General features: G+C 27.7%; 2 protein-coding genes across 2 annotated transcripts; one reads left to right on the top strand and one right to left on the bottom strand.

Moving 5' to 3' along the window:
* The first annotated feature begins 278 nt into the window (after positions 1-278).
* LOC126855312 (zinc finger CCHC domain-containing protein 8 homolog) lies at positions 279-4,925 on the top strand. Its single transcript, XM_050602857.1, has 8 exons — positions 279-510; positions 597-858; positions 1,381-1,654; positions 1,892-2,184; positions 2,648-2,861; positions 2,969-3,149; positions 3,274-3,437; positions 3,508-4,925. The coding sequence occupies exons 1-8, from the start codon at positions 432-434 to the stop codon at positions 4,081-4,083; spliced, it is 2,043 nt and encodes a 680-aa protein (XP_050458814.1). The 5' UTR covers positions 279-431; the 3' UTR covers positions 4,084-4,925.
* Positions 4,926-6,035: 1,110 nt separating this feature from the next.
* LOC126855566 (small integral membrane protein 14) lies at positions 6,036-10,022 on the bottom strand. Its single transcript, XM_050603357.1, has 5 exons — positions 9,868-10,022; positions 7,981-8,085; positions 7,315-7,369; positions 6,886-7,028; positions 6,036-6,815 (listed from the first exon to the last, which is right to left on the bottom strand). The coding sequence occupies exons 2-5, from the start codon at positions 8,050-8,052 to the stop codon at positions 6,774-6,776; spliced, it is 312 nt and encodes a 103-aa protein (XP_050459314.1). The 5' UTR covers positions 8,053-8,085; positions 9,868-10,022; the 3' UTR covers positions 6,036-6,773.
* Between the last annotated feature and the right edge of the window lie 866 nt (positions 10,023-10,888).

The raw sequence follows: 10,888 nt of genomic DNA, 5'->3' as shown, positions 1-10,888 counted from the left end.
GCACATTTAAAATGAATTTCTAATATGTGTGACTATGGATTACTAATATTTTATATATAAAATTTCTCTATCAATCAAATACGAGATAATTTTATCAAAATTATTCATTTATTATATCGATTTATCACGTGAACATTTATATTTTGATATTTGTTACAACAAGATTTTTTATTTCTTTTTTCTACAAATGAAATTAATAAAAATTCTATTACATATATAATATTAATGATATTTGTATAATATTTAATATATTTTAAATATCATTATCATAGAATAACGAAAAGAGAGGAGTTGGATGATTTAAATAAATTTTGAAAAAATTCTGCTCCGAAGAGTCAAGGTCCATCGCCTTATCGATAACATATTTTCGCACGAAAAATTATCTGGAGAATTTCTCCTCCATTTTGCAACATCGCGCTGCGCATGCGCATATGCCATTCGTTTTTAGTTTTACTGGCCGTTATTGTGTCGATCAATTTTTGTCTCGGAACGAGCGCGAAAATCTTAAAGGTTCACCGTGTGTTGTGTCTGTTTGTGATTTATAATGAACAGCGGTATTCGTGTGCTTAACCGAAGTATGGACACAATCCCTTTAGATTCGATGATGACCGTCGAAGACACGGAGTCGGAGACGGATGTGATCGAGCTGGATTCGAGTTGCGATGCAGAAGTCGTTTGTCTTGACGGCAATCCGACCTACGATTCGAAGAACAACGAGAATTCGTCGGATCGGGACGACGTCGATGCAAAAATCCACGTGACAACTCACTCGTCGAAAGATTTACAGTCCGTCTCGTCAAATGACAGTGCTCCGCAGCCCCTTTTTAAGGTTATGTTTCGCGACGAGAGTGTCTCGAGGTACGAAAAAGTGTTGTATATTCTATACTTTGTTTACACAACATGCGCGCGGGAATTTGTCCCATCTGGTTTTACGAGGATATGTTATATGAAAGCAATATTGTTTTTTGACATATATGAATAACTTAAATTTCCAAAAACTTTAATCTTTAATCTTGTGTGTTTAATAAATAAAATAAAGAAAAAACTGAAGAGATTCCACATTAATAGGAATTTCTCAAGCCTTGATGATTCTAAAATAGAGAGGTTTTACTGTATAAATTATTCAAAATATTTAAGGATTCTAATCTTTTGTTGCAATCAAAACCGAGAAATAAATATAAATTTTTTTCATGTGCAAAATACTAATAATAATTGAAACAAAACAGCCTTCTGTGTATCGAGTCTGAGACTTTACAATTTATGAAATAAATAATATCTGTATTTTAACAATATTAACACATCTGATGAATTAAAAAAGCATTATAAAGCAATTTGTTGTACTAAGTTGTTTATAGATTATGAAATTTTATATATTTACAGACAATATCGACAACAAATAAAAGATTTTTTGCACACTTTAGTGCAATCAAAACCATCCCATGAGCAAGATATAAATTGCTCAAGTTTGATTTTAGAAATTTGGGATAACAAAGATAATTCCAAAGATCAAGAATCATTTGTCAATGTAGAAGATAATAGCGCATTAAATGATAGCACAGAAAAAACTGATACATGTGATCTAATATTATCAATGTTTACAATTGATAAAAAACCAAATTTTATGAATGATTTGGAAGTTCCGACATATGGACAAGTATGTTATCTTCTCTTTATACGTGTATATTTCCATCTTTTAGATACATTACTGAATTTTTTTGTATTAGCATTATACATGTATTAGTATAATTATTAATTTTATCAATTACTCTAATAATAAGATTGAGGAATATTACAGTATGTATTCATTATGTTATTACATATCCTAATTCAAAAATAAATTTTATCTTTTTTTCATCTTTATTATTCTTATTAAAACATTATTTCATCTTAGAAATATGAGGATATTACTGAAGAATCAGACTCTGTGACAAGAAAAGATTGCGCGCCAAAATTAAATTGCTTCAATTGTAATGGAAATCATAATTTGCGAGACTGTCCATTGCCTAAAAATCCAATTAATATTAATAAAAATCGTAAAGAATTTGCTATGAAAAACAATACAGGAGTTCGGTATCATATGAGTGAGGATCAAAGATTTAGTCATATGATTCCTGGTCAGTTAAGCCATAAACTACGAAAGGCTCTAGGATTGAAAGACAATCAACTACCTAAACACATATATAGGTATATTAATTACATAATCCATTGGATGTTGGAGAAATACTCCTTCCTATTGTTTTTAAATCGGTATTGATATCTATTTTTATTGATAGCAATAACATTATTAACACAGAATATATATCATTTTTGTTTTGTAACAATTTAATGTGTGTGTGCACAACAATGTATATATATATATATATATATATATATATATATATATATATATATATATATATATATATATATAATATATATATAATATATATATAATAATATATATAATAATATATATATAATATATATATATATATAGTATATATATATATATATATAAAACCCTTTTTTTCTCTTTATTTTTTCTTCTACTGTACAAATGTATTTGTGCGAGATGAAATATTGAATTAAAATGAGGAAGGAAAGATTTAATTCTCAATCTAATGGGCCAATGAGGTTCTTTCTACGTTTCCAAAACGTTTTTTCTTAGAATGAGATTACTTGGCTACCCTCCAGGGTGGTTGGAAGAAGCGCGCTTGCAACATTCTGGATTATCATTGTTCAATTCTGATGGAGTAGCGGAAGCTGATCCAAATGAGGAAGAAGGAGAAATCATTACAGATGTAGATAAAGATCAATATGACATAAAAAAAATATATGACTTTCCTGGTTTTAATGTACCATGTCCTCCTGGTATCATTGATGTAAGCAATATATAATGGACGCGAATTTTATCTGATTAAAATGATCTTATCTCATAAAAGCTTAAAGCCTTTCTTATTGAAGACATATTTCGATTTATTAATTGCAGGATAGCCATAAAAATTGGGTACCAAAAATACAACCTATGCATAGTAAGGAGATAATGTTATTACACTTACAAGGTAAAAAAGCCGATGATGGTTATAAGAGAAAAAAATTGAGATTATCTACACCAAAAATAAATACTTTAGAAATGCCTAGTGATATGGAAATAGAAGATGCAGGAGGAGGTATAATATAATTATCATATATATATCATAATAATATATATCATAATTATCAAAATGTGCATGAAACATATTTTATTCAATATCTATTATATTAAGATGGAAAATATTATTAAAATTGTTTTAGACAATGTTGTGGAAAATGTGCCCCTTAATGGACATTTTATACCACCATTACCAACAGAATCAGTGCCAACGCCACCACCACCACCACCACCATCTGAATCATTTATATCAATAACAGAAGATTCAGACTCACAATCACAAGAATTGCCTTCCACTGATTCTGTGGTATAGTATTTTTAAAAGAGTGATTTGTGATTTTTTTTGCACTTCAACTTAAGATTGCAATTTTTTTCAGGGTGATACATTCTTGACTGCAAATTCACCATCTCTATCTGACTTAGAAAGTACAAAAAAAACATTACTGACAGAACTTGAAGATAATAGTTCACAATCCAATCCTGGTTCCACAGCACTCAAAAATGATGTAAACAATACATTTGATATATTTTCCAGTATAGAAGTTATGTCTCAATCCAATTCTCTCTCTTCTATCTCTCGAGAATGCTCAAATACTAACAAAGATTCTATGGAGTCACAGTGTCATCTTGATGTATCATTTAATAATGAATTGGATAGCAGATTGAACACATCAGTTTCCAATGAAACAACAATGTATCAATGCAGTTCTACTCCAATTCAATCTTCTAAATTTTTAAATACAAATCAAAATTCTGTCAAATCGGTGCACTTAGGTACACCAATATTGCCAAGTACTTCTCCATATAATAAACTACCATCATCAGAAAAGTTTTCCAAAGATATTTGTGATGTTATCAATTTCGAAAATTTACCTGACTCGACGGGTAAATATAAACAAATGTCGGGAGTATTACAAAAAGTGAGAAGTACCATGGCAAAACTGCATCAATAAGCATAATTTACAAAGGAACTGATACATCATTTAGTAAGTATATCATATTTATATACAAAAATTAGAACAAATATCTAGGATTAGGAATGAAAATATTTAAACGTCATTTAAAAAAGTCATTTAAATTTATTCTATATTTTTTTCGTGTCAAAGAAGATATGTGATATCCTTTTAGATATCTTTGGGCATTTATAAGTAACAAATTAAGTGTATTTGCACGTACACTCAAAGATCTTAAACACCGGCCTGCTTTCCTCTTATTTTTTTTTTTCTAATAATTGCAACAAACAAAATTTTTCATTCTTAAAAATCCACAATCTGAAACGGATTCATGTCAATTGCTCAAAGAATTACGATTATACAACTTTTTTATTTTAAAGACATCAAGTTTTTAATATATTCCATCTTAAAACTCTATAATAAGTAACTTGAATCCTTTCAGTATTTTTGAAATGCATATTTATTTAGACAATTCATTCAATAATCTACTACATGTAAATATATATATATATAAAATAAAGTGTATTTTATATATGTGTACATATATAAGTGTATAATAATGAAGAAACCAATATATATCGTTATATCATTTTCCAAAAGTACAAAAATATATACAAGATTTTCATAGTGCATCTATTGTTGAATCTAATGATATTTATTTTATTTTTACAATGCTTTACAATTCGGATTCCATCCTATATAAACATTAATCTTAATCGGATGCAGATAAAGTTTGATTTGTGCAATGTATTTTGTATACATTGGAGATGATATAAAATATTAATAATCTGTGATTGGTAAAACTAATCTATATATGTAATAAAAAAATATATTTTAAAATACATTTTCTCTATGAAAAATTAAAGTTATAAAAGTTGCACCATGTATATAAATTGCTCAAATTGCTAAACAAATAATTTAATTAAAATATAGCAAAATTTCAAATTTCAATATCATGTTAAATTTTTATTCGCTCAGGTTTGATGATTTTTGTACAGAGATAACATGTTAACAATATATTTATTCTCCCAAAAAACATAATTCGCATCTGCGATTTTTTCAATATTATCGGTTCATTTTTCTTACAAATATAAATATACTAAAATATCTGCTATTATATTATTTCCTATTATATAATTTCCTTTTCTATTTGACAATATAAATAACATGTTTAAACTAACTCTCATAAATATTTCTTTTGTAGTTGTATAAATTATGATGCGTGGATATTGTGAATGTATATTAATATTGTATTGTATAGTATTGTATAGAATAATTAACTTCAGCATTTTTATCTAAAATATAATTATTTTTTAATAAAAATAAAAGTGAATTATTATTGAAACGAGCACATTCCTTTATATATTATTTTATATGTATATTCCATGTTTCCTAAAATATCTTACAAAGCATATATATATATATATATATATATATATATATATATATATATATATATTAATGCTATTTATACATTGACGTAATAAACACACCAATTTTTTATTGCTATGTTGAGAGTCAAAGTTTTATTATCGAAAATATAGGGAATGTACAAGATTAAACAACACATTGGTATTAGTATAAAATATTTTATCATATATAGGGAAAATATTGTATAATACTATTAATAATTATTATTTATATATAACAGACTTTCTCTAATTTCTGAATTTTACATTTGTGTGAAATATCTAAAATGTGATAAAATATTTCCATTTTAATAAAATGATTTTAATATAATGCATTTATATATCTTATAAAACTATAATATATACTTATTTTTCTCTATATTGTAGATAAAAAAGAATTAAATTTCTGAACATTAATTTTATGCTGAAGAAATAAAAAAAGTTTTTTATATACGTATATCTTATCATGTATATTTTTTATTGTAGGCGCGCTTTAAAAAAGGAAAGTACAAATAAAGTGTTTCTTGTTGAAGCACATAGATCTCAAATTCTCAATCATTAAATATTATTTTACTATGATTACATTATTTACAGCATATAATTGTATATTGAGTGTGTGATCAGCACATGGGAGAATCTGTATGCATTAATTTCCTTTTTGTGATTCTTAGTAGATTCTAGATCATTTATTCATATCAAATGTTTTCTCTTATCGAATATAAATATCAAGCAAATAATTTCATTAGGTGACTATGTCCATTTGCAGGCACTTGATTTTTTCATCATCTTTAGTAAAGATTTTAAACACTGAATATATATTATAATATATTCTTATTGCATGCAAATGGTTTTTATCGCTTTATTAATTATTGCAATCTTTCCCGCTAATTGTAAAAGACTGACATGTTAGAATAAATGCTAGAGATCTCATATTAGTGATATATAATTGTATTAAACTTTACTACTATTTATCTGAAAGTTTTCATAAAAATATTAAATGATGATGTGTATATAGATACATGATAATTATTATGTAGAGATAGAAAATTTAAATAAAAGAGAATTTGCTCTGCATTGTATAAAATTAAGATTATCGCATATGTAGGGAGTTATGTTTCTAGAAATATGATTGATATATCCTGCTAATGCATACATTAGAACAGCTGTGCTGTAATAACGTATATACCTCTCTTATATCTTACCCTATTAAAGATTAGCATAAATCCCGATGTACAATCTGGAATAACAAAATCTCCCGTTAATGCCATAATATTGTACTTTTTAATTCACCGTCGGTGGCGAAGGTGGATCGTCGTGTGAACCCTGCAAATATATATGTTAGAAATGTACGTTCAAGATTCTATTACTAAAGCCAATTGATAAATTAGCTTACGGGCTCATTGTTGCTCTTGATAACGTTCCTAGACGGTTGTCGCATAGATCTCGGTCTAAATACAAATATGAGAACGACAAAGCCAATAATTAAACAAGAAAAGAGGAAATCTGAGGGTTCCTGAACGTTCTGCGGTCCTGGAACTGAAAAGATAACATTCGTATTTTCTTATACTTATACTTACTATTATTGTAATTTAATGTGTATAATTTGTATAACGATAGTTTAAACTAAATAATATTTTATCTATTTTTAATTTGGAAAAAACACAAGTGACTAGTTAGATTAAAATTAAATTTAATTTTGCTCAATCCTATCATAGTGTAATATAATTTAACACACTAGCATATAACTATATTTATTACAATCAAAAGAATATTCAGCACACTAAATATAAAATTCAACACAATAAATATAAAAAGTGCATACTTCTCGACACATTGAAGCATTCGATATCCGAACAATAATCTTGCGATTGTCGTAACTGAAATAATAATACAATTTAGCAAAACATCGCTTACTTGTAAAATATGCGCAATAAGGTAAATAATTCGTTCCGTTTAAACATGTCACAGATGTCATGCTTCATCTCAAAGCGATAATTATACAAAAAAATTACAATATATCGTAAATTATGCTTTGAAGATTGTGTACAGATACTTGATGATATATGTATCGATATTTATTTATTATTGGATAAAAAAGCTGTGTTTAATGTTTCGAATACTTTTTAAACATCTACAAAGATTGTTTGTTATAATTTGTATTCAAACGAACGAATTTATCCGTTAAAGTATTATTAAAATAATGTTTTTTTTGCACGTAAGTTTTCATTCTCTAAAAGTTTTCATGTATTCGATTCATATCATGCACCAACAATTGTCTTACGTAATTGAAGCGATTTTTTGTAACTGTATGGCGCAATAAAAAAATTTCTGCCAACTAAACAGAAGAGATTATCGCGTTGCTTTGAAAGTTGTGAAAAAAAATTTCGTTATTGTGTTTGGCCTAAATCCAAAACATTTGCAAAAACATGCACCTCGTCATCGATCGCGGTTTTATCGCCACAACACCTGATTTTATCTCGCTACTTACGATAGAAAGTAGATGCTGCAAGGATATGTGATTCTGCATGTACTCGCACAGGTCAAATCCTTCGCCACTCATCGTGATAGTCGTAGAGAACTTTCCCCGCAAAATCTGCATATAATAATTAAAAGATTGCCATTTTAACATCGCGATATATTCAATATGCTTTTTTTTTATCGCAAGAAAACTGTCATGTTAATACAAATAGACCTTTTGTCATCGATAATCTACAAATTTACATTTGTGTCAATATTGATTAATATACGAATTTATTTACAAAATATTACGGGATTTTAGCGAATTAAATTTAAAATGCAAATTAGTAACAAGCAACAATCTTGTGTTAGTATATTTTAGTAAAATTTATTTATCTGTATTATGTATATGATGTCAAACGTTAAAATATTATGATTGACAGCGAGAGCAAATCTTCACGATGACAAAAAATATTTTATTTTACACGCTCACAGGCTAAAATTAAGACCTACAATTCTCACAATTTCTAGGGCATTCTACATAATGCGGGTAATTATTCGCAACTTTAAGCGCGAGGAAGAGGAAATGGACTACCTGACTTTCTTATCTTTAATGACACATATGGGTACAGTTATTTTTAAATACTTGGCAATGCAAATGTTGCGAACGATATGTAGATTATTAATATAAAGACAAGATTATCACCAAGGACTCGAATTAAAATACCGTTTATTGACCATATATATAATATTATTTATTATAATGTTATGTACATTTTATATTTTGCGAGCTGTATCATTTCTAATAATTTAAATATATAACAACATATTTTGTTTTCTCCCGACCAAAAGGGTATGTTTATTTGTTTGGTAAGATAATATCTTTGTTTCATGTAGAAGATAAAAGTATAACGATGATTTTTATACAAAAAATCGCAATACATTTGTTTTCCTTGTTACTTTGAGATTGTTAGAAATTATATATTTCTCTTTTTCTTTTATTTAATGATATATAATTATATTTATTGTGTATATATATATATATAAAATAAATTCTAAATATTTGCTTTATGTTCGGATAAAAATTTCATAAATCGCAAAATTAAAAGAATGTATCAAAATACTATAAATTATTATAAATTACAAAAAATTTAATATCGATATTTACAGAGTTGAACAGCTGATTATATAAATGCATATATTAGGACTGTAAAGTAACATTCAATAACATGAATCTCCATTCCTGTTGAGCATCAATTGAGATCATTGAGATTTTTATTGTGAAAGCATACCGCTTGTTATTAATGTAGCTTACAATTAATCGAACATCCGTTTATTAAAGTGATAGATGATGAAATGCAAAGATACTAAGTGGCTCACGCGAGAATCATTATTCGAGATGACAGCAATAATATCCTCACGCGTCGACCGACTTTAATCTGTCAAAATTTTATCCACATATATATATATATATATATATATATATATATATATATATATATACCGTCGTCTATCATAATTGCACTACATAGACAAGTCGAGAAGTCACGTTCGTCGCATCAAAATTTTCCGCACGAGCAATTTCACTTCCACGCCTTTTTTCTTCTCTATACATGGACAATTTTCGCGTTAAAGCGCGACGATTTCTAAGCGACGAGAAAAAAAAAAGCTATGTCCGTATGGCAACGCGAGGCGCGTCTCGTTCGAGATAATAACGATTATGACATGCTATGACACACTCTAGAAGAGATCATAACAATTAGTAACGATGATAAAAAGAAAAGACGACAGACTCGCCCGAAATTCGATTACAATTTATCACTTGTTGACATTAACATGAGTAAAAAAAAAAAATACATAATCGACAAGAATTCTAGGGGGGGGGAAGGAATGTAATCGAGACTCGAGAAATACTCACCGTGACAGAACGGACGGAAAAGCGGATTATGACTGCGTGACGCGAGACAGTTGTGGGCACTGCAAGACACAATTTGACTTTACACCGCAATTACTCTCGACCCAGACATTCCGGCCATTATGGTTTCATTCATAGTCGTGTTATGTACATACGTTGTGGCGCGTGCGTAAATATACATTTATAATCACACGGGATTGGCGTACGCGATCGACCAATCGTTGGGCTCGGCGCATTTTCAAACTCGCGACGCGCATCTAGAAGAATTCTTGTCATTGTCAGATCGCTTTTTACGGCGCGGTACAGATACATAATAATATCTTTTTTTCCCAACGGGCGAAAATTTCAAAGTAGACTGTATTGCAGCAGAATGTTTTAAAAACGAGGTATTTTTTATTAGAGTCCTAGATTAATAATAAATTATAATCTAAATTATAATTTATAATAAAAAAAATAAATTATATTATATTAAATTATAATTAAATTATATTATAAATTAAATAATCTAGGACTCTATTTGTTATAAAATGAGAGATTTCATAATAAGTTAATGAGTTACAAATAATTATTTACAAATGTTATTTTTTTGCTTTATTTTAAAGAAAGAAATTATTCATGTAGAGTAAAAAAAAAACAATTCTTTTTTAGGATAATATAGGAGTCAATAAAATTTGAGAACACAAAATAATTAATGCTTGTTTCTGCTAAGAAAACAAAAATATTTTTCTTACATTTTTTGAGTTTGTATATCATATTATAAAAATAATTATAAAAATAACAGCTCACTTCAAATAATAATCGATAAAATGTCATGTCAGTAATTTATTGCTTTTTAACGAGAAAACAAGCGTAGAAGTAATTTAACAATTGTTGGCATTGGCGGATAAAAATGCAATTACAGTTTAGTGGATATTTATCTTGAGGGATGATGAAATCAGTCATTATAAATTGATGAAGTTAATAATCATTATATTAAGATTCTATATATAGAATAGTTGCGTCTGCACTGATAAACAGTGACGAA

Source organism: Cataglyphis hispanica, chromosome 2 (assembly GCF_021464435.1).
Source record: "Cataglyphis hispanica isolate Lineage 1 chromosome 2, ULB_Chis1_1.0, whole genome shotgun sequence".
Taxonomy (NCBI): Eukaryota; Metazoa; Arthropoda; class Insecta; order Hymenoptera; family Formicidae; genus Cataglyphis; species Cataglyphis hispanica.
Note: the sequence above shows the minus strand (reverse complement) of the source record. Positions and strands in the feature narration are given on the sequence as shown.